The sequence below is a fragment of the Podarcis cretensis genome (genome assembly GCF_951804945.1).
Source record: "Podarcis cretensis genome assembly, chromosome: 7".
Classification (NCBI taxonomy): Eukaryota; Metazoa; Chordata; class Lepidosauria; order Squamata; family Lacertidae; genus Podarcis; species Podarcis cretensis.
The window spans coordinates 963,662-990,321 of record NC_137176.1 but is presented as its reverse complement, the minus strand read 5'-3'; the positions used below and the strand labels follow the sequence as shown (position 1 = coordinate 990,321).

General features: G+C 44.0%; 2 protein-coding genes across 5 annotated transcripts in view; one reads left to right on the top strand and one right to left on the bottom strand.

The window, feature by feature from the left end:
• WBP4 (WW domain binding protein 4) lies at positions 1–26,660 on the bottom strand. Of its 4 annotated transcripts, none has more exons than XM_079983632.1 (10): positions 26,541–26,660; positions 22,355–22,467; positions 19,776–19,838; positions 19,564–19,687; positions 18,890–19,066; positions 18,349–18,404; positions 16,036–16,102; positions 14,793–14,956; positions 13,778–13,983; positions 1–455 (listed from the first exon to the last, which is right to left on the bottom strand). In XM_079983632.1, exons 4-10 carry the CDS (start codon positions 19,643–19,645, stop codon positions 248–250), a joined length of 960 nt encoding a protein of 319 aa, XP_079839758.1. In that variant the 5' UTR covers positions 19,646–19,687; positions 19,776–19,838; positions 22,355–22,467; positions 26,541–26,660; the 3' UTR covers positions 1–247. The 4 variants fall into 4 exon arrangements, with proteins under 4 accessions (XP_079839758.1, XP_079839755.1, XP_079839756.1 ...); XM_079983629.1 differs by lacking the exon at positions 26,541–26,660 and adding an exon at positions 25,769–25,961 and having other exon boundaries at positions 22,395–22,467; XM_079983630.1 differs by lacking the exon at positions 26,541–26,660 and adding an exon at positions 25,769–25,961 and having other exon boundaries at positions 14,793–14,911; positions 22,395–22,467.
• ELF1 (E74 like ETS transcription factor 1) overlaps positions 26,095–26,660 on the top strand; it is an 82,808-nt gene continuing 82,242 nt past the window's right edge. Inside the window, exons 1-2 of the mRNA XM_079983585.1 lie at positions 26,095–26,174; positions 26,569–26,623. The gene's annotated coding sequence lies outside the window, so the exon portion shown is untranslated. The remainder of the gene's footprint in view (positions 26,175–26,568; positions 26,624–26,660) is intronic.

Sequence of the window (26,660 nt, the reverse complement as noted above, 5' to 3'; positions counted from 1 at the left end):
TGAGGTATGTAAAAAAATATATTTAGATGACTGCATAAAGGAAAAAAAACCTTTGTTTAGCAAACAAAATTAGTATCACCTCAAAAATAAGCAGTATTATACAATTTACACCCAATAAACTTAGAAGAATTAAAAGCTTCTAATTTCCAACCATTTCCGTCAAAGAAATAGTTTAAAATATTTTGTTTTCTTCCCCCTCTTCTCTCTTCCGCGAAAAAACACACCCCACTGCAGTATAGTTAGTCTGTTAGTGATCATTCAGTCTCTGTCGTATGTTTCTAGATTTTCCATTTTCAAATTTTCGCTTTTTGAAAACTGGTATTCCCTCTGTTGTGTCTCCAAGAGAAGTGACAGTTTTTTCTTTAAATATCACTTTGGCATCCTCTGGGGCTTCCAGAACTGGGGCTGGCAGAGAGTCACTTTCCACGTTGGGAAGCTCCAAGTCTACTTTTTCACTAAGATAAAACAAAACAAAAAGAAGCATTAAACAAATGCAAGTTTCACTAATATATCAAACCAAAATCACGTGACATCGGTAAGGGAATTCAAACACAAAAGCTGACAACAAAAACCCATCAAGCGAAAACACTGCTCAACCTTGAATCAAATAGGCAACATAAAAGAACAATATAATCAGACTAGTGTTAAGTTAATTGCATACGTAAAATTGACAACATAAGTTTATGGGAGCAAGCAAGGTTGGGGACAAGTTTGAAGGGACACTCCCCAGGTGTGCCCTTGGGCAGGCAGGCAGCATGGGAGGGCTGGGTGGATTATTATTATTATTATATTATTATTATTATTATTATTATTATTATTATTATTATTATTTATACCCCACCCATCTGGCTGGGTTTCCCCAGTGACTCTGGGCGGCTCTCAACAGAATATTAAAAACACGATAAAACATCAAACATTAAAAACTTCCCTAAACAACAGACTGGTTGCAATATCACAAATTAAACGATGTGTTTAAAATGGATAAGAAAAATGGATTTAGTAAGGAAATTTCAAGGTCTGAAAAGGATTTTTTGGAAAACATTATGAAGTTACCTTCCAAAATGTGTAAGTTGTTAGAGTGGCATACTAAGGATGAAGAAGTTAAATCAGTAATGATACAAGGGGCACAATATCTAATTTTCATTTTGGGAAAAGTTAAAATTTACAGCATGCTGTGTGCTGAAGGAGAACTATATGAAAATGATGTGTCAGTGGTATTTAACACCTATAAAATTAGCAAAGATGTATAGAATTGCTTCAAATGTATGTTGCAAATATTAGGAGAAGGAAGGCATGTTCTACCACGTGGTGTACGTGCAAGATAACAAACGCATTCTAGGAAATGATCTATAGTGAGTTGAAAAAAATGTTTAAAAGATTGTTTGTGAAAAAAAACCAGAGGCTTTTTTATTAGGAATTTTAGGTGCAGAGATACCAAAGTAGCAGAAACGATTATTCATGTATGTGATGACAGCAGCGAGGATACTACTGGCCCAGAGATGGAAAGAAGATAAAGTCCTGACCAGAGAAGAATGGCTGATGAAGATGATGCCAAAAATGGCAAAAATGACTGGGAAGATCAGAAACCAGGAAGAGAAGAACTTTAAGGAGCCATACCGGGGTGAAGGCATCTTCTTCTATTTGTCCCTGTGTCAGTTTCAGTTTATTGGTAAATTTTTCTAGTAAGGCTGTTTCCCATACTATTTGGTACCATTGGTCCATGCTTACTCCTGACAGGTCTCTCCAGTATCAGGTTATGATGTTTCTGGTTGCTGAAAGTAGGTGGGTTATGAGTTCTTTGTGGTGTAAATGGGCATTATTATCTTTGAAGATGTTTAGTAGGGCCAGTTCTGGGGTGATTTCTAATACTTGCTTAGTTATTTTACATATTTGTCGTATAGCTGTTGTCCAGAATAGTTGGATTTTGGGGCACTCCCACCACATGTGGAGGTATGTGCCTGTGGAGGTGCACCCTCTCCAGCATTTTGGTGAGGTCATATTAGTGCTAGTTTTCTTGGTGTTAGGTACCACCTGTAGGTGAGTTTCAGAGTAAGTTCTTTCCTTTTCGTTGATATGGATTTAAAGGGTTGTTTAGACCACATTCTGGTCCATTGAGTGGGGTTAATCTCATAGCCTATGTTATCCTCCCATTGTTTTTTTATTGTGTCCAGGGGATTCGTGGGATTTTGGAGTAGTATTTTGCATATTGCGGATACCATCACTTTACCGTGTCCCTTTGTTGTTAGGAGGAGGTGTTCGAAGGTTGTCAGGGGCCTAGTTGCTACTGATTTTACTGCTGGATTGTTTAAGAGAGCATGTAGTTGGTGTTGTGCTAACTAGGGCATTTGGGTGTCTTCTAGTTTGTCCTGTATTTCTTGTGTTGACAGAGGTTTGTTATTTTTATAGAAGTTTATTAGGCAATATAAGCCTTTGGTTTGCCAGGTTTTTATTTGGAGGTTTTGTGCTGCATGGTGGAATAATGGGTGGTACGCCAGGGGGATTGGTGGGGATGGGTTTGGGGATAGTTTGCCTATTTCTGCTTTCCCTAGTTTGAGCATGGTCTATGTGTACCTGTTAACTGTTGTGGGAATCTTCCTTAGTTTGTTTGGGAGGAGTGGGTATGCTGTGGTGCAGGTATTTTCAATTGTTTTCCTCTCTAGGTGTATCCATTGTTTTCTCTCATCTTCTAATATGTATGGGATTATATGGCGTATTTGGTTGGCAATGTAATATGCTTCTATGTTGGGGATTCCCCATCCTCCTTCTGAGGTGGGGAGGTGCAGGTATTTGGGACTTATTCTTGGTTTTTTTATGTGAGAAGATAAAAGAGTGTAGTTTTCTCTGCCATCTGTGGAGTTGGGGGAATCCAGATTGGGAGGGTTTGGAATAGGTAGGTTAGTTTTGGGAGGGTGATCATTTGGATCATGGCTATTTTGACTGAGAGAGTGAAATTCATGTTGTTCCATCTTTTTAGGTCTTTGTTAATTTGTCGCCACAGGGGCTTGTGGAGGTACAATTTATTGAGGTTTCTGATTATTTGCACCCCTAGGTATCTGAACTTGGTGTGGCAAAGTTTTATCTTGGTGACATTAGTGAGTTCTTTTTGGGTGTGAGGAGGGGTGTTGAAGCACAGCTTCTGACTTTGCAAAATTTACCTGTACGCCTAACACCATTGCAAATGTGTTGAGTTCTCTGATTAGGGAGGTTGCTGTGCTTATGGGGTCTGGTGTTGTGACCATTAGGTCATCTGCAAAGAGCCCTAATTTATAGGTTCTGCCTTTTATTTCCACTCCCTTGATGTCTGTGGCTGCTCGGATTTAGATTGTTAAGGGTTCCAGAGCCAGGATAAATAAGAAGGGAGACAGTGAGCATCCTTGCTTTGGGCCTCTTTGGAATGCTATAGTATTTGAGTCCATATTGTTAGTTCTGCATTTTGCTAAGGCTTGGGAGTATATTTGTTTGAGGATATGTAGGAAGTTGGGGCCAAATTTCATGTTAGCTAGTACTGCTAATATGTATTTCCATTCTAAGCAAGGATGTCTAGGGACATAATTGTCAGTGGGAGTTTAGTTGCCTTGCTGTGTTCGATCAGGTTCAGTAGTTTCCTGATGGGGTCTGTAATACTGCAACCAGGGCCAGTCTGGTCTGGGGCTATTAACTTGTGCAGGAAGATTTTTAGCGGTTGGCCAAGACTGATGTGCGTATCTTGTAGTCTTGGTTTATTAATGAGATTGGGTAGTATGATTCTACTTTGAGGCTGTCTTTCAGTGGTTTGGGGATGGAGACTATTTTGGAGTGAGTCCAGGTTTTGGGGATGGGCCCCCCTTTTATGATGTCATTGAATAGGCGGGTCATGTAGGGCATCAGGGGTTCTTTGAATTTCCTATAGAATGCTGCTGTGAAGCCGTCTGGGCCTGGGGCTTTGTGTGGTTTCAAGTTTTTGAGGACCGTATCTATTTCCTCTGGGGTGATAGGACTGTCCATGAATTCCTGTTTCTCATCAGTTAAGGTAGGCATGGTCAGTCCCACTAGGAATTTTCTGATTTTCTTCTCAGGTGGGTTATGGGAGGTGTATAGGTTGGAATAGAATTCTGTAAAGCCTGAGGTTATTTCTTTGGGAGAGAATGTTATGTTGCCATCTTTTTTGGTGATTGCAGTGTATTCTTGTTCTGAGTGCTTTTTTCCTACATCTATTTGCTAGTAGTCTGGAGTTTTTCCCTCCATATTCATAGAAGCATTGTTTAGAGTATAGAATACTGACCATTGTTTTGCTGATTTCTAGGGAGTCTAGCTCTCTCCTTTTTTGTTCTATAAGTTTGAGGAGCTTTTTAGATCCTGTTCATTTGTAGCGTGATGAGATGGCTGTGATGTCTTGCTCTATTTTGCTAATTTTTGTGGAGGTTTGTTTTTTAAGGAATGCTTTCTCTTTTATGCAAACTCCTCTGGTGACTGCTTTCATTGTGTTCCATAGGAGGGGGGTTGTTACATTGTCTAAATAATTTTCCTTGAAGTAGTTTTGGAGAGTTTTTGTGAGACTCTCTTTAATTTGTTTGTCTGTAATTAGGATGGGACTGAAGGACCATGATGGGGTGGTTTGTGTTCCCTCTCCTATTTAAACAGTGACTTCTACTGGGGCGTGATCTGTGATTTTAATGTTACCTATGTTTGTTGATTCCACGGAGGGGATCAGACCCTGTGTGAGCAGAATGCTGTCCAGTGTGGACACTGTACAATGGATTCCGGATTGGAATGTATGGATGGTGTCTCCTGGGTTTTGCTCACCCCAAATGTCGTAGAGAACCCTTTTATGTAGCATTTTTAGTAACTTGTAAGAATCTCTAGTTGTTGGGGGTTTCTTTTGGAAGAAGGTTGCCCATGGGGTTGTAGGGTGGATGTCTTGCAGGGATATACCTTTCATATTTAGGTTGAAGTCTCCTCCTAGGATTGCTTCCCCTTCAGAGGAGAGGAACTTGTTTAAGTGTTTTCTGGGTGAATTCTAGTTGTTTCGAGTTTGGGGAATATATGGAACAAAAATGAATCTGCCTCTTTTGTCCTTTAGGACTGTTGTGGCTTTGAAGTTCAGGTCTCTACTAAGTATTATGGCTACTCTGCGGGCCTTTCCTGAGCCTGGTGCAACCCACTGTTGACTGAAGCAGGGGTTGCTAAGGAGTTTGCTCCCTTTGGGTGGGTTGTGTATTTCTTATAGGAAGGTGATGTGTGGTTTCATGGTGTTTATGTATGAGGTGATGCGTTTTCTTTTGATGGGGTTTTCCAGCCCCCTTCACATTTAATGTAATTGCTTTTAGGCTAGCCATCTTGCTTATCTATTATGTAGGGTGATTCCTTGCCAACCCGTCCGGGTTGTCCTGTGTCTCTCACTTTGTGTTGTTTAACGAACCAATGGGGTTGCGCTGACCTAGTGTGTGGTGGGTGGGGGACTAGTAGGATTAGGATTAGATTTGGGTTAAAGAGTAGGGGGTAGAGTGTAGAGAGTATCCTATATGTAGTCTCATAGGTGTTTTTAGGGGGATTTTGGGCCATCTGGCACTTAGCCAGTTGGTCCTAAGTCTCAGTTGGTGTGGAGGGCCTTGTTCAGGGGCAGACCACCCTCCGTGTCATTTGCGATAGGGGCTGGTCAGTGAGACAGTGTCTTTGTGAAGCCAATGTCCGGTATAGGGCTCATAAGCAGTGCTGCCAATGTTATTAGCATCATTGGTATGTTGGGGTGGGGATGTGGGTGTTGGTACGCTCTGGTGCCACCACTGTGCTGGTTGGGTGTCAGACTTTAGCCTGTTTGTGGGTTGTTTTATTGAGGTTGGAGAAGTTATTTTTCCTTAGTATGGAGTAGCGGGGTGCTGAAAGTGTGGGTTATGGGCTGTTGGGTGATGGGGAAAGTGGTTTGAAATCGTCTGGACTGGCATTGGGGTGGGATGTGGAGGTGTAGGGCTGCGGGGGGGGGGGGGTATTGCTGGTGTTAGCTATATTTATGGCCTAGGGGGAGAGGGGGGAAGGAAGGGGGGAGGGGGAAGAATCACCAGTCCTTCAGTTTGAGGTGTTTTCCGGTTGCTTCATTCAGCTGTGGTTGTTGTTGTAGGGTTGTTCATCTGTGATGTGTTGGTTTGGTTGATCTTGGCCTGGTGTCTTGTGCTGTACAGCGGGACGATTCTGTGTGTGGTGGTGGTTAGCTGTACTGGTTTGCACTGTTGTGTCGCTTCTGTTGCTTCTTTTTCCTCTTTACTGTCGTCCAATTGTTTGCTGTTGTTTCATCATGGTTGTGGCTGTCACTTGGTGGGTCTGTCAGTTGCCATTCTGGTGGTAGGTTGAGTTCGATGTTCTTCAGTAGTTGCAGTACTTCAGGTATGTTAGTAGCTGTGCATTGTGTTGTGTTGGTTGTTACAATGAGGTGGAAGGGGAAGCCCCATCGGTACTTGATCTTTGCTTGGAGACGCTGGGTGCATGGGAGTAGGCTTTTTCTCCGATTTAGGGTGTCCTGGGATAAATCCTGTAAGAGCAATATGGGGTTATTTCCATATCAAAGGTTGGTTGAGTTTCTGGTGTTGTTCCATACCTCTTCTTTCTTTTTGTAGCACATGAAGCACACAATGATGTCTCTTGGGGGGCATGCATTGGGTTTTGGCATACGTTTTAGGGCTCTGTGAGCCCTCTCTAGGTCATCTACCTTGAGTGTCAGGTTTGGGATTGTATTTTTCAGCCAGCGTACAATTAGGTCTGCTGGGCTTTTCTCCTCCACTTTTTCAGGAAAGTTGCGGAAGCGGATGTTGCAGCATCTACTGTGATCTTTGAGGCCTGCTTGTTTGATTTTCATTTCTGTGTTTTCTGTTTCTATTCTTTCCAGGTGGCTTTCCAGTTCAGCCAATTTATTATTCACATGTGTGTTTTCCTCTCTGTACTCCTTTATTATTCTTTCTTGTATTTGGTTCTTGTTTTCTAGAGTTTCCACTTTGAAGGTCAGGTCACTGCACACTTTCAGTAGTTCTGTTAGTTTTGTTTTCACTTCCTTCAGTTCTCGTTTAGTTGCTGGGTCGTTCTCAACTTGGGGTGTGTGTGTGTTGTGTCCTCAGTGTTGTTTGCCATCTCCCTGATCGGTGTCATCGCAGTCTCACTGATGTTTTTGGTTTAAGACCTGCTTGATGTACTCTTGGGGAGGGGCGTGTTGTGATTTGGAGTTGTGGTGGTTCCTGGATGTTGCTGAGTTGCTAAGCGTTGTTGACTGGTGGCTTTTAAAGAGTGTCTGGATCAGGTGGTCATTTGTGTCCCGTCTGGGTTGTGTTTTGAGGGCTTCTCTGGGGTTCCTGTAATCTTCTCAGTGGTGCGCACTCATACACATAAAAGGACATCATGGACTGTCCTCAGAGTTTGCTAGATGACATCGCGGGAGACCGCTGCCCCAGGAGAGCGAGGAAAATTCTTAGGGATGACTCATACCCTGGCCAGCACTTCTTTAATCTCCTATCTTCGGGCAGGAGATACAGAAGTATAGTCAGCCGCACCAACAGGTTAAAGAACAGTTTTTATATGTGGGCTGTTGGGCTGCTGAATGGGGAAAAAATAGTGGTGTAATTGACTTCTGACAAGCACCCAGAGCGCGAACAAGACTGAGTGTATGTTTGGGGGGGGGGGCTCGTTTAATTTCACTGCACACAGGTGGTATAGTGACAATAAAGGTTTATTATTAGGGGTACTGGGGTCCAGTTAGGGGTGGAAGGTGGGATTAGGGGTTAAGAGATTTAATGCTGGCAAGGGTGTGTTTAGGACAGAACTAAACAAAACAATATAGGGACAAAAGGTTGGAAAGAAGAGAAGAAAGGGATTTAGGAGAAGGGGGGGAGGAGATTAGAGAATAAAATAGGAGAGTGAGAGAAAGAGGGGAAGGAAGAAAGAAAGGGGGAGAGAGAGGGAGAGAAAGAGAGAGAGAGAAAGTAAAGTAGTAACAATGATAATATATTGTAGTGGTGGTTCTAATTATGGTATGAGGTAAGGGACCATGGGGAGGGGGGTTATTAATGAAAGTGGGTGGGGAGGTATATGTATGTAGATGTAGGGGTTAAGAAGGAAAGAGGAAGCAAGAAACAGACAAACCCAAAAAAGGAAAATAAATAAAAAGAGAAGAGAGAAATCTGAAGATGGTGAGGTGGTGGTGCCTGACAGTAATATCTGTATATCAAATGCTAAAAGTAAAAATGAAAAATATGGTAAAGTAAAAGTATGTAGAAAACCTCTTTGAGGGGCTGGGCAAAGCAATACACAGTAGTGTGTGTGTGTGTGTTCTCCTTAAGAAGAAGAAAGGGAGGGAGATAGAAAAGGGGGAGTGGGGAGAAGGAGGGATGAAGAAAGAGAACAACAAAAAAGAAGGGAAAAATTAAAGTAAAGGGGGGGAGTAAGAGGAAGGGTATCAATAGCAATGGCATTAATATGGAGAAAATTTTTGTTTTAAAAAGAGGGCGGTGGTCGTAGCAGCGTAGTGGGAAGGACTCCCCCCCTCAAAAACAAGCCAACAAATAAAACAGAAATGGATTCAAAATTTTGTTATTCTCCCTTTTTAAAAATAAAAATAAAAGATAAAAATGAGAATTAAAAGTATATTAAAAGATTTTTAAAAATTGGTTATTTTATTTTATTTTTAAAAATGAATAAAGTACGGAAAGAATAGTTGCCACATTTTGGATTAGTTGTAGTTTCTGGGTCACATTCTGCAGGGAGGGAGGGTCTCAGCTTCCATACCAGATGGAGCTGGGAGACAGCTGCTCTGGACACAGAATTGCCTTGAGCCTCCATGGACAGCTGTGAGTCCAAAATGACTCCCAGGCTGTGCACCTAGTCTTTCGGGGGCACAGTTACCCCATTCAGGACCAAGGAGTCCCCTATACCTGCCCACCCCCTGTCCCCCCAAAACAGTATTTCTGTCTTGTCAGGATTCAGCCTGAATCTGTTAGCCACCATCCATCCTCCAACTGCCTCCAGACACTCACACAGGACCTTCACCGCCTTCACTGGTTCTGACTTAAAAGAGAAGTAGAGCTGGGTATCTTCTGCATACTGATGAACACCCAGCCAAAAACCCCCAATAACGGAGAAAGGACGGAACCCTGAGGCACCCCACAAGTGAGAGACCAGGGGTCCAAATACTCATCCCTCAACACCACTTTCTGGACACGGCCCAGGAGGAGGGAATGGAACCACCGTATAACAGTGCCCCCAGCTCCCCTAGACGGTCCAGAAGAATGTTATGCTCGATGGTAACAAAGACTGCTGAGAGATCCAGCAGAATTAGGAAACAGCTTATTGTAACACGAATAATGTAATATTAGTTAAAGGAAAGAAAAGAGTGAGAAAATGAACTAGAAAAATGCGTTTAGATGCAAAGAAATAGGAGAAAATTTGTGTAGGGTTGGGGGAGGCCAAGGGATCTAAGTAATCCCAGGAGTGAAAAAATTGAAAATAATGTGAATGTCCCCTTCATGGATCACTGCCTTGCCATGGCGAAGGGGCCTGAATAACTCAGAGAAGCTATGAGCTATGCCGAGCAGGGCACCCAAGATGAACAGGTCATAGTGGAGTTTTGACCAAACGTGATCCACCTGGAGGAGGAACTGGCAAGCCACTCCAGTATCCCTGCCAAGAAAACTCCATGGACAAAGACAACAGGCATATAAAAGTTATGACGCTGGAAGATGAGCCCCTCAGGTCGGAAGGCGTCCAACATGCTACTGGGGAAGAGCGGAGGGCAAGTACAAGTAGATCCAGAGCTGATGAAGCGGCTTGGCCAAAGCCGAAAGGACGCTCAGTTGCAGATATGCCTGGAAGCGAAAGGAAAGTCCAATGCTGTAAAGAAAAATATTGCATAGGAACCTGGAATGTAAGAACCATGAACATGGGTAAGTTGGAGGTGGTCAAAAATGAGATGGCAAGAATAAATATTGACATTCTGGGCATCAGTGAACTAAAATGGACGGGAACGGGCGAATTCAGTTCGGATGACCATCATATCTACTACTGTGGGCAAGAAATGAAGTGGCCCTCATAGTCAACAAAAGAGTGGCGAAAGCTGTACTGGGGTGCAATCTCAAAAATGATAGAATGATCTCAATACGAATCCAAGGCAGACCTTTTAACATCACAGTAATCCAAGTTTATGCACCAACCACTGGTGCTGAAGAAACTGAAATTGACCAATTCTATGAAGACTTACAACACCTTATAGAAATGACACCAAAGAAGGATGTTCTTCTCATGATAGGGGATTGGAATGCTAAAGTAGGGAGTCAAGAGATAAAAGGAACAACTGGCAAGTTTGGCCTTGGAGTTCAAAACGAAGCAGGGCAAAGGCTAATAGAGTTCTGCCAAGAGAACAAGCTGGTCATAACAAACACTCTTTTCCAACAACACAAGAGACGACTCTACACATGGACATCACCATGTCCATTAAGCTTGAATTTTGCTATAAGAAACTGGTGATCTGAGCCACAGTCAGCTCCAGGTCTTGTTTTTGCTGACTGTATAGAGCTTCTCCATCTTTGGCTGCAGAGAATATAATCAATCTGATTTCGATGCTGCCCATCTGGTGATCATAGAATCATAGAGTTGGAAGAGACCACAAGGGCCATCGAGTCCAACCCCCTGCCAAGCAGGAAACACCATCAGAGCACTCCTGACATGTGGTTGTCAAGCCTCTGCTTAAAGACCTCCAAAGAAGGAGACTCCACCACACTCCTTGGCAGCAAATTCCACTGTCAAACAGCTCTTACTGTCAGGAAGTTCTTCCTAATGTTTAGGTGGAATCTTCTTTCTTGTAGTTTGGATCCATTGCTCCGTGTCCGCTTCTCTGGAGCAGCAGAAAACAACCTTTCTCCCTCCTCTATGTGACATCCTTTTATATATTTGAACATGGCTATCATATCACCCCTTAACCTCCTCTTCTCCAGGCTAAACATGCCCAGCTCCCTTAGCCGTTCCTCATAAGGCATCGTTTCCAGGCCTTTGACCATTTTGGTTGCCCTCCTCTGGACACGTTCCAGTTTGTCAGTGTCCTTCTTGAACTGTGGTGCCCAGAACTGGACACAGTACTCCAGGTGAGGTCTGACCAGAGCAGAATACAGTGGCACTATTACTTCCCTTGATCTAGATGCTATACTCCTATTGATGCAGCCCAGAATTGCATTGGCTTTTTTAGCTGCCGCGTCACACTGTTGGCTCATGTCAAGTTTGTGGTCAACCAAGACTCCTAGATCCTTTTCACATGTACTGCTCTCAAGCCAGGTGTCACCCATCTTGTATTTGTGCCTCTCATTTTTTTTGCCCAAGTGCAATACTTTACATTTCTCCCTGTTAAAATTCATCTTGTTTGTTTTGGCCCACTTCTCTAATCAGTCAAGGTCGTTTTGAAGTGTGATCCTGTCCTCTGGGGTGTTAGCCACTCCTCCCAGTTTGGTGTCATCTGCAAATTTGATCAGGATGCTCTTGAGTCCATCATCCAAGTCATTGATAAAGATGTTGAATAAGACTGGGCCCAAGACAGAACCCTGTGGCACCCCACTAGTCACTCTTCTCCAGGATGAAGAGGAACCATTGATGAGCACCCTTTGGGTTTGGTCAGCCAGCCAGTTACAAATCCACTGAGTGGTAGCATAGTCAAGTCCGCATTTTACCAGCTTCTTTACAAGAATATCATGGGGCACCTTGTCAAATGCCTTGCTGAAGTCAAGGTAGGCTACATCCACTGCGTTCCCTTCATCTACCAGGCTTGTAATTCTGTCAAACACAAGATCAGGTTAGTCTGACATGACTTATTTTTCAGAAATCCATGCTGACTATTGGTGATCACAGCATTCCTTTCTAGGTGCTCACAGACTGTTTGCTTAATGATCTGCTCCAGAATCTTCCCTGGTACTGATGTCAGACTGACTGGGCGGTAATTATTTGGGTCCTCTCTTTCCCCCTTTTTGAAAATAGGGACAACATCTGCCCTTCTCCAGTCTGCCGGGACTTCGCCTGTTCTCCAGGAATTCTCAAAGATGACTGCCAGTGGTTCTGAGATCACATCTGCCAGTTCTTTTAATACTCTTGGATGGAGTTCATCTGGCCCTGGAGACTTGAATACATCTAAACTAGCCAAGTATTCTTGTACTATCTCCTTAGTTATTCTGGGCTGTGTTTCCTCTGCTGAATCATTTGCTCCAAATTCTTCAGGTCTGGCATTGTTTTCTTTATCGGAGAAGACTGAGGCAAAGAAGGCATTGAGGAGTTCAGCCCTTTCTATGTCCCCTGTTTGCATTTCACCATCTTCTCCTCTGAGTGACCCCACTGTTTCTTTGTTCAGATTTCCAAAAAATAGCAAGGAGAGACAAGAAGGCCTTCTTAAACGAGCAATGCAAAGAAACAGAGGAAAACAATAGAATGGGAAAAACCAGAGATCTGTTCAAGAAAATTGGAGATATGAAAGGAACATTTCGTACAAAGATTACCATAATAAAAGACAAAAGTGGAAATGACCTAACAGAAGCAGAAGACATCAAGAAGTGGTATGTATATGCAGAATTCATCATGCGAAAGGCCGGGAATCAGCATGTTTTTACATGAGTAGAATGTGTCCTTTTATTTAAAATACATCTCTGGGTTATTTGTGGGGCCTGCCTGGTGTTTTTACATGAGTAGAATGTGTCCTTTTATTTAAAATGCATCTCTGGGTTATTTGTGGGGCACAGGAATTTGTTCATTCCCCCGCCCCCCAAAAAACATAGCCCCCCAAAGGTCTGAGGGACAGTGGCCCGGCCCCCTGCTGAAAGAGTTTGTTGACCCCTGCTCTAACCCATGTCCAGTCAGATTCAGAGTGAGTTTTCCACCACTGATGCTCTAGCTGTCTCAACTACTGTTTCATCGCCCTCAGCTCTGGGGAAAACCATGGGTAGTCCGGGCCCCATGCAATCGGAGAGGGTGCTTCGGAGCCAGACAGTCAATAGCCCTGGTCAATTCCGCATTCCAGCGGGCCACCAGGGAATCAGCTGAAAGGCCTTAAACAGGGGATAAAACATCCCCTACAACTCTCTGGAAACCATTTGGATCCATTAAGTGGTGGGGGTGGAACATCCAAATTGGTCCCACCTCCCTGCAGAGGGGAAGGGTCATGGAGGCCAGGTGTATCAGGAAGTGATCCAACCATGGCATTTCTTTTGTTTCACTTTTATTTAGTGTCAGATCACCCATATCTATAGAGGTGAATACCAGGTCTAAGGCATGTCCGCGACTATGGGTTGGGCCAAACTTATTCAGGGACAGCCCCATGGAGGCCATGCTTTCTTGTAAGGTTGTTTTGGCATGGACGTTAAAATCCCCTAGGACAATCAAAGTAGGTGTCTCCAGGAGAACATCCGCCATGACCTGAAGCAGCTCAGGCAGGGAATCCTTGGTGCAGCGGGGAGGTCGGTACACCAAAAGGAATCCTGTACTGCCCCTATTGCCCAACTTCCAGAACATGCACTCAGAGAACTGGGTCTTCCCAATAAGATGCCTGGTGCACGCTAATGGCTGCACCCCACCCATATGTCCTGGGTTGTTGTGTGTTAAGAGAAACCTGGTACGCAAGCAGCGGCAAGAACAGGCCCATCTGCTTCATCCAACCAAGTCTCTGTTACACGTTATCAAAACATTGTCAGAAACCGGTTTAAAGTTCAGATCGCAATAACAGGAATTCAGAGGAATTTAACGCTCTCCCAAGAAATGGTATACAATCAATGGTCTCCACGCTGCATCTGGGACTTACTATGGATCTTTATCTTCTGTGATTTCTTCCCATTCCCCGTAAGGTTTGACTCTTCGAGATGCTGCCTGAGAGGTTTCCTGCCGAACGGCTGGTACATCCTCTATATCACTGCTTTCCTGCTTCACTTTTTGCCATTCCCCATAAGGGCTGATCTTTTTGCGTCTGTGAGGCTTTTCCTCTACTTCGTCATCACTTTCTGTTTTCCTCTGAAAGCAAAGAAAGCCAACAGCAAACTACTGAGCAATACACCACCAGAAACCATGTGGGTGGGGGTGGGGATATCTGACAAACAAGAGAGCATGTTTTCCTTCCCTGTTTTCCTTTTGCAAGGTTTCAGAGGATTTTCCTGGTTTTTCCCATCAATTTGGTGTCAAAATTTGGTGGTCAGGAATGCATTCGAAATTTCCTCATAGGACTCAACAGAAAACACTGACTTGTTACACAAACACTCACCTATTTCCTGACAACGCATGGTGTTTTGATAGTGAGACCAATATAATAAATAAATCAGCAAGTGAGCAAGATGTCTTTATGGGTCCTCCATCCCTGGTATCTCCTCCTTATTTCCCAAATATCCCGCTTCCTCCAGCTCTACTCCCACTCAAAACCCTCTAAGCATCCCCCATTGTCATAAGGCTGTGACCCAGAGACAGGGGGTCCTATCCCTTCTTTTCAACCAGTCTCTCACCCTTGGGGAAGATTGCCTTTGGCTTCCTCTCTAACCACAATCCACATCCCAAAACCACCCGAAAGAAGTGCTCTGTCCCCATAACTGGCTCATCCAAAGGGCTTTTATCTCCCTTGTCTGGCAACTGGCATGCCAGAAACTGCTGCCATGGGCAGGGAGACTGTTCATTACCCTCCCCACCCCCCACCCCGGCTCTGTGGCTTGGTCTCCTCAGTGGCAAGCATTTCTGCTGGATGGCAATGAACTTTTTATTCAGACTTCAATAATTAATATGACTTGATAAAAGATGTGGGTTTATTCTGAAAATGACTTAGGAAAATGACTTACCCGGAGATTTCTTTTTGGCTTTTGCAGTTCGCTTTTACTGCCTGCTTTCCCTGCATCTGATTCAGCTTTCTTTGACTCCATTTCTCGGCTGTCTTCAGGATGGTTTTCTTTTTGACTCTCTTTTGAAGGAGACACAAAATTATCAGGTTTCTCCCAGGTTGATACTGGAAAACACAGACAGCAATGTATTTTAAACAATAGTTTGTATTAAAAGAATCTATATCCAGCCTATTTTCAAAATAAACTCAAGGTGGCTAACAAATCAAAACATCACACAATGTTAAATTCCCATTCTTAACCCCACTCAAACAAACAACTGTTATTTGCGTTTCACAATGTTAATGCAAAAGCATCAGTTGTACACTCAACATACAGAAACAAATATGGGTCTGAGGTAGATGATGCAATTTGGTGTCATTGGGAAGCTAGATATAAATCTGAAAATTACTGGTTTTGAATTCTGGCAGCTACTCCCAGCCTAGTGCCAAAATGACAACAAAGTAGGCAACCTGGCAAATCTCACTGGGGAGAGCTTTCCACAATTGGTGTGCCAGTACTGAGAAGAACTACAGTGGTACCTCTAGTTACGAACTTAATTTGTTCCAGAGGTCCGTTCTTAGCCTGAAACTGTTCTTAACTAGAGGCATGCTTTTGCTAATGGGGCATCTTGCTGCCGCTGCACCGCCGGCACACAATTTCCGTTCTCATCCTGGGGCAAAGTTCTCAACTCGAGGTAACTCTTCCAGGTTAGTGGAGTTTTTAACCTGAAGCATTTGTAACCTGAGGCGTTTGTAACTCAAGGTACCACTGTACCTAGTTATCATCCACTGTACTTCAGACATGATTGGCTCAAATAGTCATGACATTAAGAGGGCACACTCAGTCCGTTTCACCTTATGAACAGTGCTGCAGCTTCTCTATGGCCCACTAGTTCCTACAGAAAGGACATGAGGGCCTTCTTAGGGTAACAACTCCACCCCACCCCCCACCCTCTGGGATTTAGTTCTCCATTTGTGCTACTGACTTCACAGAAGTGTAGGGCTGTCTCACGCTGGCAAAACTCTGCATGGGCAGAAACCCAAGTTCAATCCCAGCATTTCCAAGGAATTTTGGGAAAGACCTATATCAAAAATCTGGGAAAGCTGCTGCCGGTGTGTGTAGGCAACACTGAGCTAGGTGGACCAATGGTCTAACTCTGGATAAGGCACCTTCCTATGTTTTATCTCTTTTTTATCTTCCTTACCTCCTGTTTCTGTGTTGTAGTAATAGGTGTGACCATCTTCACTTGTTCCTTCCATCCACTGTGCTGTCTAACAGAGAAAAATAAACCACCTAGTAAAAGATTAATCCAAGTCTCACTGATGTACCATATGGATATAGGCAAGGAAGGTCAGGCTCCACTTATGAAAATATTGCAATTATATCTAACTCATTAAAATCATCTGGGGGACATTCCATACACTCTAACAGAATTTGGACAGAGACAGAATGGCTCTTAGATAGCCAAGTTACCTGAAATACATCTTTACACCTTTTCATTGAAGCCTTTGACTTAATAAACTTTATTGTTTCCATTAACAAGTGAAACAAGTCCTTTGTTACCTTGGAAATCCCATTTCCCCACACCCTCGTCTCCCCAAACTGTCAGCTTTTAGAAAGCAATATTCTTAGGACAGGGATCTGTTTTTTTTCTTTATAATTCTTGATTGTACTGTATAAATAATAAGGGTCACCAGAGAACTAAGCAAAATGAATGATGTTGTATAACACCTTGGAAACTGCATTAAAAAAAGAAATTGAACAAAGGTAGTGTCAGGGAACTGCCATCGGAGAGTCAGGTGGTGGAAGGGCTCAAGGAGGCTAGGAGACCCTCGGATGCTGAGGAAGGAACCAGCAGGGGGAGAGAGAGAGTTCCCGCAGAAACTCAGTCGGAGGGATGGCTCCAGGATACTTCCAGTGAGAACAGCGGAGAGGTCTCAGGACCTCCGCTGGGGACGCCTACTCCGCACAGGAAACTGTCACGCAGAGAATCCAGAAGGAGAGTTTCCGCTAAGGAACTCTTATGTTGGCGTAAATTCCGGAAGCGCCCACTGACGGATTCTGCCAGCGATTGAGGTAGCCATGCATCCATGGCTCCGCAGACTGGGAGAGTTTAGAAACTGATTGCATGAGTTGAGAACTCAACCATTTACGCACAAGCAGCCCCTTAACCCATTACAGGTAGGTATAAGAAGTATCACTTAGAAAATCTGATTTTCCTCCCCACCAATTATATATGGCGGGCGCTATGAGTCCTGGGAAAAGATACCAGAGAAACATGTCAAAGACTTGCTCCTGGATCCTGTCCTCACACACCCTAAGCCACATTACAAACTTGTTCCTAAATACCCATGCAACACGATAATTGTAGCTAAACTAATTTTTGCTCTACACTTGAATGCAGTCAATTCTCCAATTAAATAGTAGACTACCCATAAGCACAGGAGAGATGGAAAATTAAACTTGATGATATGACAAATTGCTGGTTATAGACTACTATGAAAGAAAATGGATTAATTCATGTGAATAGTTCTATTGATTTGCACTTAATAGCTGGAACTTGATTAAAGGCACAGGATGACATGTAATGCGGACTACAAGGGAATAAGAGAAAATGGACTCTTCTCATCCACTCGTATAATGCTAGATGCTACCCAAAACGTGTGTACATATTTTGTATGTATAATATCAATCTTTCCTGTTGATTTAAAATGCAACTAACTTGTGCCAGGACCCCAAGCCCATATAGTTTCTTGTGTAAGTATAACCTTGCTTGCTTGGTTAATTTTAAGATATTGCCACATCTTTCCTCTACAAATTGTATTTTGACCTCTAGTAAAAAATGAGAACAGGACCATAAAGAAGGCTGATCGCCGAAAAATTGATGCTTTTGAATTATGGTGCTGGAGGAGATTCTTGAGAGTCCCATGGACTGCAAGACGATCAAACCTATCCATTCTTAAGGAAATCAGCCTGGGTGCTCACTGGAAGGACAGATCCTGAAGCTGAGGCTCCAATATTTTGGCCACCTCATGAGAAGAGAAGACTCCCTGGAAAAGACCCTGATGTGGGAAAGATGGAGGGCACAAGGAGAAGGGGACGACAGAGGATGAGATGGTTGGACAGTGTTCTCGAAGCTACCAGCATGAGTTTGACCAAACTGCGGGAGGCAGTGGAAGACAGGAGTGTCTGCTGTGCTCTGGTCCATGGGGTCATGAAGAGTCGGACATGAGTAAACAACAAAAGTAAAAAATAAAAATAAAATCTAACTTTGCATACTTAAAACGTAACTTTAGCAGGAAGCGTTCTGAAAATGTGAGTCATGCCAAGACTCAGTTTATGGTGTGCAGCATTTGCCAAAGGAGTAGATCCAATAATAAGGGACACATGGCTTCAGCTGGTGTTTCCCCTTTGGTGTGGGACTTAGCTACTGGTAATTCTAATGACCAGTTCAAGCTCAGAGAACCTGCATAACAATAAAACAAAAGCAGGATTTGCTTTTACAACTTTCATTTACCTTTTGGAGTTCTTGAAGGTTGTCTTGAAATTCTTCAGGTTTCTCCCACTGCGATTCTTAAGGGTGGGGATGATAATAATAAAAGAAGAGATATTAGGTTTCAGTTGTCTGTACATTAAAAAAACGATGGTGACACATAAAGTAAATCTGTATGGAAGTAATGATAGCTGGGTAATGGCCACAGTGATGGGAGCACCGTGGGGAGCACTGAGCTGGCTCTGCCAATGTGTCCACGCAGCCTCCACCTTGCTGGGCCTCAACCCCATCCCAGTAAGCGGCAGTGATGCCAATCTCAGGAGGGTGGCTCCACGTGGTCACACTGATAGCTCCTGAAGGACTGAAGACGGCAGACTGGAGAAAAGCTTCAGAAAGGAAGAAGTCTGTGGCAAAATTGGTTTTTTTAGCCAAGGAACTTCCATGCGTGGTGAGAGCAGGTTATTTGTTCTGATGTCATAGGTACAAGCAGGTGGTGAGGTAATTGGAAAGGAGCCATTGCAAGATATGTGGATGGTTAAATCCACATTCCTTGTTACAGGTTTACCTCCTGATATAGTGTTGTAGTAATACATATAGCCTTCTGGAGAAAATCCTCGCACCCATTCCTTTGTTGCATCTGATGATGTTTCTGTGGTCTCTCTCTCTCTCTCTCTCTTTCTCTTTTCTTTCTTTTCTTTCTTTTCCTCATGCTTTTTTGGTGCTGAGCTCTGACCTAAAGATTCTGAAACATCAAATTCCAGTTTTAAAAAACAAACATCAAAACTTTTGGGGACTTCTGGGTTGCTGTGGATGCTCCCTTCATGAGCGAAGACCAAGGATATATTTTGGGGGTTTGGGAGAGCTACACCCGCTATCATCCCCCTGGATTAAAGAGACTGGATATAGATCACTCACACACTTGTTAAGCCAGCTCCCCTTCCCTGCTGAGCCGAAAGGTTCAGTGAAGGAGAGGGGCTTGAGTGACAGGGAGTGGGAATTCATCTTGCTGACTCCTCTATTGGACAATTCACTGAACAGAAGCTGGCTGAGCGTAACCTTCTCTGATTTGGATTATAACAAGAGAAGCTCACCTGGACATGATGTAGAAGTGAATTGCTGGGATTTATATCTGCTTTTTTTTAAGGAGAGAAGAGGAAGCAACTACAGCTATGGGAAAAGTGAGTGACAGAACATATTAAGCAGGAGCTTGTTCATCTCTTTGGCAGCGTCAGACCCTACCTGTCGTAGCACCAATTCTTTTCAAATCCTCCTGATAAGCCTTCATTGCAGCTTCCTCCATGGCTGCAAATTCCTTTGACATTTTTTCTTCTTCTTTTGCCTTTTCCAAACTTTTCTTTTTAATCTGCAATTGAAAAAATAATGAGTTCCATTAAATAATGAAATTTAATATAATGTGATTAGTTTAAACAAGGTTTAATATATTGTATTACCTCACTAATCTTTTTAGCCACATTTTCCTTATGGTTTTTTCCTCGTTCATGAAAGTCAATACTCTTTAAAAGGAAATGAGACAGAATTAAAATACACAGAAATGTGAACTGGCAGGAGCACAAATGAGACTGAACACAGGTGACATATTAAAACAAAAGGAAGCAAACCTACCAGTAACCTAGAGTTCTAACAAGAAGTTTAATGACATGGGGCTGGGGTACCTTAGTGACCACTGTGCTCTATATGAACCTGTTCCAAGAGTTCATCAAAGGCACAGCTCTATGTGTTGCCTGCTTGCCCTAATAGGACGGATAGGAACTGGGGGGAAGGCCGCTGCAGTGGCGGCATGCCACTCACAGAATGCACCCGCCAGGAAGCCTTGCTTGGTACCTTTGCTTTTAAGTTCCAGACACCTTTTCTTTTCCCTCTCAGGCATTTTAGCTGGATTTTGTGGCAGTGCTCAGGAAGTTTTATGCTACTATGTCTTGTTTTTTATTCTGCTTCTGTTTCAATCTGCTGTTTTTATCATTTTCTTGTTTAAATTATTTGTTAACAGAAGCTGGCTAAAATATCTTAAATAAATAAGATCACTACAGTCAATTAAAATCTCAAAATAATACTGCGTATTAATACAGGCTCGCCTCAGTGAAATGCTCAGAAGTTCAGGCTACAAAGATAAATATAAAAGAAACACACAATAGAAAGGATGAAAACAAGTTTCTTTTTCTTTCAATCACAAGGATTCCTGAAATGTTAATTTATTTTAAATATATATCAGGCATATAATACTTAGTAACAGCAGCAATGAAGAATACCAGCCTGAAGCACTGTTGCCACCCCCACAGATGGAGCACACAGGACAGTAGTGCTTGTGAAATACAATATAGTCACATTGGTCAGTACATATTTTACCAATTGGCAATTTAGCGCACAACACTACTGACTTCCCCAATGTGGATGACCTGCAAGGGGCACTATTGGAATGGTGTGCAGGCTTCTCTCTGCCAGCCTCTACCAATAGAAAGGGGCTTTAGGGGGGGGGCTCTCACTGCCAGCAGTCAGCAGAAAGTCTCAGAACAGGGTGCTTCTGGCACTGTAGGCACACATCTTCCAAGGGGCCCAATTCTGGAGCACAGCAAAGGGAATGAATAAAAAATCTCTGCACCCTCTCCTTCCTTCTCCTCCTAGGATTGCTTTGCTACTTATTTTATTTCCAACCAGCTGAAGTGTGGTAAAGTTCTCACCACTTGCCAGAATGATGCAGCTGAACATCTTACCAAGTTAAAATGTTTTTCTTTGTTCACACGGTTCTTTGTAAGCTTTGGAATGGGAAGTGGGGTTTAGCCACAGGAAAAGCAGGGGTAGCAGAAGAAGAAACTGAAGCTTCTAATTTAGGTAACAGGGTTAGATTGTGAAGTAGGAATAGCTTTGGAGAAAGTCACGCTAAGGGAGAGAAAGAGGGTGGACTTCCTTTGTTGAGACAGAAATGCAAGAAGGTGCTTAAGAACAACTTTAGAGAGGGTTACAATGATGTTTTGAAGGGGTGGGACAGAAGGCCATACAGGAACGCAGCTGACATTTTTTGCTTACAAGATTTTGTTATTGCCGTAAGTTTATACTTTGTGCCGCAAAGAACTGCCAAAGTAATCCAGATTTTGCACAAAGTCAGTCAAAACATACCATGAAAATTAAGTTTGTATGCATTGGTTTATTTGCATAATTTATTCTGATTATGTCAGCCATGGAAATAGGTAAGCAGACTGTTCAAAATTTTGCAGTTATATTCTTGCTTGTAAGATTTCACCAGCCATTGTCCACATTTTTTCAAGTTTATCTTTAAAGCCGCGAAAGCTAGGAATTGGCTTTGTTAAAATAAGGGTGTAGGGACTTATAAGAAGAATGATCAAAGAGAATTCATCAATATTGTAGTAACAAACAGAAATATTGCAAGGAATGCCCTCCACCAACCTGAGATCTTGAGACTTCACAGCTCACATGACATGCAACTACCATCAATATTAACCCTGCTCGGGCACACAGGTAGGAAGCATTGGGACAAAACTGTCCCCTGCATACCCAGCTGACCCAATCAGTCGTCAACCTTTCTGTAATGAGCAGGGGACGTCTGAGGAGTTTTTACCTGTGCTCACTTAAATGTGAGTGGAAGGCTCTGCATGATCCAGCCCCCTGATAAAGCAGGTTCCCCCATCATGTAGAGGCTTCTAGCCCCCTTCATACCTTCCACATTTAACCTCGGAAGGTCAGGGACTGAGTGAACAGAATGGGGGGTGGGGGTGGGGATCCCATGCCTCCTACGCATGTGGGTTGTTCTCATTCAGGAACAATGCCTGAATAGAAATACTGTTGCAGCTATTGGAGCACTCATGACAGCTGGTCCCAATAAAGATCAGGACAGTATCAGTAGCTGTTGCACAACCTCTAAGGAAGCAGTATATCTGGATCTCAGATATACCTGGGGTTCGCTCAGACTCAGCACTCAGGTGACCACTCCTCATAATACAAACTTCCAAGTCTAGATTGACCTGTTGAAAATTAATATATAATTCATTTTTTGTACTTCAGTTTCACTTAAGAGTACAGAAGGTAGATCATCATACAGGCTTGTTGTCCGCTATCCAGCACTTGCAATAATCACAGAATTTCTTGGGCTGAGATTTCCAGTAATCGGCCCTAGAAAAGAAAAATGTGGAAATTAAAAGCCATTTTGCAAGAGTAAGCAACTCAAACTGAATCCCAACCTTCTCACTGAGTTATTTGTTCCAGTGCCAAAAATCTACTTTTCCTAATGTGCGATACCAACCATTTCTTTGTTTTCTGAAACACAGGAGTGCTTCAGAGAATCTCAGTGAAGAACAATGAAGGCTCTTAGAACATACTAAGTGCCGTATTTTTGCGCCATAAGACGCACCTAGTTTTTACAGCAGGAAAACAAGAAAAAAAAATCTGACTCAAACGTTGTACTAAACTATTTAAAACAGCAAAGCGGGCGGCTCCTGTCCGCTTTGCTGCTTTAAAGTGAGCCACGGTACATAACGAAGTTAATGGAAAAAGGATAGACATTCCATTACAATGTAGCTGTTTTCAAGTAGGACTGTGTTAAAAGTTATAAAATGAAGGAAGTTCAGACAAATTGAGGGAAGTCAAAAATGGAATTAAGAGGTAATTAAGAAATTTGAATGTACAATTCTGTTTTCTTTTTTTGTATTTGTAAAACAATAAAAATATAATTAAAAAAATACAATGTAGCTGTTTTCATTATCACTGGGAAGTCAGTATTGGCAGCGGTCACGTCAACTAAAATTTGAGCATTTTACTGTTATTAATCAAGAATGGTAATAGTCAGGGAGAGAAACCAGGGCTGTGCAAATGAGAAGGGCTTGGTGTATGGAGAAACAGCAAAGACATCAAATGATTGCGCTCCAGTTCCTAAATCTGTGAAGTTTTCTCAAAACAGGCATAGTTGTTTTGAAAGGAAGATTCAAAGAGTGGGAAGTGGAGTGATTGAGCAAAGAACAGAGGAGGAAAAGAGGGCAGATAAATAGCTTCCATTCAATACCAAAAGAACACAAAGTTTTTGGTTTGGAATAGGTGGACTGTGCTTGTAAGAATTTTTTTTAATGAATTATAGATTTGGAGTGGAATATCAGTTCCTCTTTTCAGCAATAAAGATTAGCTGCTAGGAACATGGTCCACACACAAACACACAGGATGTCCGGTTATAGTTGTGCAGTTTAAACTGTTACTGAGCCAGATGCCTGCTTAGTTTAGCTGAGCTAACTATTACTGGTTTGTGGAAATGCTTTGCATGTATTGATGACTATTTCTGCAAAACTGCTACTTGAAGAAATCCCCAAACTTAATATTTTTAAATTTCAAATGGAGCTCAGAATCCAGTTAGGCAATCAAGCCTTTGCAGTTCAATTAGGAGGCACTGAGAGACGGCAATTTGCTGCGCCCCCCAAAGAGCAACCCAGGAGCGCGGGGCAACGGTGCACAGCCTGCCTGCTGCTCCCAAACCTTTCCTGGGCTTTAGGGGCAGAAAAGCTCACTCCCAAAGAGTAGCCCAGGAGCGTGCCACACTCTGGCGATTTGGCTCCAGGGACCACACATTCGCTCCATAAGATGCAGACATTTCCCCTTACTTTTTAGTGCGTCTTATGGAGTGAAGAATACGGTATGTGTATTACTGTAGTACTTTTATACATGTGAATAACATATAAAAAGATGCAATTTATTCCCACAATAACTATGAGACTGAAAAACAGTGATGGGCCCAAGTCCGCACAGGAAACTTAAGAATTGGGCAGGATAGGACTTCTGGTTCGCTGTGGAGGTAATGGCAGCGTGCTCCGTGTCGTCCGCTTAAGGGACGGCACAGTTCTGGCAGATAGAGCTTTGGGGGTGAGTGCCAGGGCTAGGTGCCCCCAACCCCCACCCCATGGAGAGTGGGGGTCCTACGGGTCCATCAGAGTGTGGGAACTCACCCTCCTGAGCCTCCAGGCTGCCATTTTTGCACGGGGGAAAGAGGCTTGAGTTCGCTCATGGCTCCACCGCACTCTACTGCCGAAGCCACACACCGCCACCACAAGCAGCGGGTCTTCCAATTAGAGGTAAAAGCCAAATAAAGTTTTTTTAAAAGGAATTAGGCGTAAATTGACTGATTTGGTGAAACAGAAGCAAAAAAGGAAGTCAGCTTCTGATTTCTGTGGACAGGCTCTGCAAGTGGATTTTTTGTGAATGGGAAGTAGAGTGGCATTCGGAGCTATGCAGATTTAGTAACAGTTTAACTTTGGACTTTTGAGAGACTTTCTTTTGTCAGCATTTAAAGTTTCTGACAGATATATTTTTTAAGGTGATTTCACGATATAGCCAATTTTCATAGTTTTAATATTATTTTAGATTTTAAGATAAACAACTTTGTTTCATTATTTTTTTATTTTACAGCTATAGATTGTAGGAAAGTTGTACCCAGTAGTCATCCCCCATTCCCCCCCACGATGTCCCCAAAAATGTAAAATTTTGTCATAAGACATAAGAGACACATAAATTTTAGTCTTTGTTGAGAAAGAGCATGTTTTTGCAATAATTATTACCATCAAAAACTATTGATTGCATTGTGCCCTAATGCTGAAAATTCAGCTTTTCTAAACCTAGTTTTTCTACCAAAAAATCTACATTTATACATTTTTTAGACATTTATAAAATCTTTTGAGTGCTGGTGTATTTTTTCCTGAAATCCTCATCATGTTATTGATCTCTATGTAAAATTTCAAAGAGATCTGATCATTGGTTATGGAGGAAAAAAAATAAAATGCACACAAGGCCTTGAGGGACAGAAACAGATTTCACGAAACTTTGAAGTGCTATAAAATTAAAACTGTTTGAGATAGAGGGAAAACATTTAAGGGGGTTTCTTTCAACCATAAGGGAAGGGTGTACAGCAAGTTTCATCAAAATCTGAGAGGGTGGCGAAACCCTTGTTTTTTGCGTTGATTTGGTGCGGAATGACCCATCTCTCCTCCATGTCATCTCTGGTCTTACAAACTATTAACATTTTTTTTTCTCCTCTCCTTCTTAAATGAGGTCAAAAACTTGTGCATCACTTTGTGATTTCTGATTGGTTTGAATAAAGACGACCTATTAATTATAATTAATATCCTTCTCCTTATCCCTGTATGGGAGTTTTCTGACCCGTTTCCCCGCCCCTTTGGCCTGATAATGAAACACGGGCGCGCGATACTGGGGGCTCCCGGGACGCGTGTAGGCCCGCGCGTGATCCCCCCCCCCCCGCGAGACGGGCTCCTGAGGAGCAACCGGGAGCGGGGCTGAGAGACGCCGCGTCCCTTTCCCGTGTGAAAGGCTCCCTCGCGGGGCGGCCTGAGGCGGGGCGGCGGGAGGGAGGGAAGGAGCCAGGCCCACCCGCCTTCGGCGGCGCCCCCTCCCGCTTTCCTCCCTTCCCGGGAGCGCTTACATCTCTCTCGCCGAGGCGCCGCCGCCGGGTCTGTTTCCTGAGGAGCGGAGGGAGCAGAGCAGCAGCGCCTTTCTCTCCCCCGCCCCCAGAGGCGACGCGACGGACGGCAGCCGCACAGGCTCAATCCGCGCCGCGCGTTCGCCCGCTCGCTTCCTCGGAGAGGCGGAGGGAGGGGGAGGAGGAGCCTCCCGTCGGGCGGGGGAGGGGCGCGCCAGAGCCGGGGCGAGTTGCGCGCGACGCCCCCCCCCCGACGAGACCCCCCCGCGCGGGCTCTGAGCGGCCGCGGGTTCGAGTCCCGCGCGGGCGGGCTCCGCCACTTCAGAGCGGGCGGGGAAAGAGGCGCTTTCGGGTGGCGCGGAAACCCGACGGGGCGCCGTCCGCTAGAAGGAGACGCCGTGGCGGGCCGGTCAGTTGGCTTCCTCGAGTCCGAGCTCCCCCTCCCGCCCTGCCCCCTCCCGCGCTCCCCGCCGGGGGGGGGAGACCCCCTGGAGCCCCACCCGGGCCGCCCCTTCGGGTCGGAAGAAAGGGCCCCGCGCAGCTGCGGCTCGGAGGGGCTTCCCCTTCCTCTCCCCCGCGGAGGGGTCCAGGCGGCCCTTCGGGGCGGTGCCGGGGATGCTCAGGGTCCCCGCCCCGCCGGGCCCGGCTCGCTCGCTCGCTCGCTCTCCCGCGGAGGCTTTGGGCCAACGGGGGGCAACAGGCACCATCTAAACGGGGGGGGGGTCTGGTTTTCAGCAAGGCGGGGAGCGGTGCTGCCCCTTTCCTCCGCTCTTACGTTCTTGCCGCTTGTTTTCTTTCTTCAGCGCTGGAAGTGAGCTGGGAGGCGAGAGCGATGGCTGAGCGAGCCGCTCGGGAGAGGTAAGTCTCGGAGCAGCGCGAGTTTCTCTCGGCCTTT

Coding starts and splice junctions, on each gene's coding strand:
- WBP4 (XM_079983629.1), bottom strand. Junction 16,103..18,348: donor ACCTTCAAGAACTCCAAAAG/GTAAATGAAAGT, acceptor TTTCTCTGTTAG/ACAGCACAGTGGATGGAAGG. Junction 14,957..16,035: donor CTACAACACAGAAACAGGAG/GTAAGGAAGATA, acceptor TGTGTTTTCCAG/TATCAACCTGGGAGAAACCT.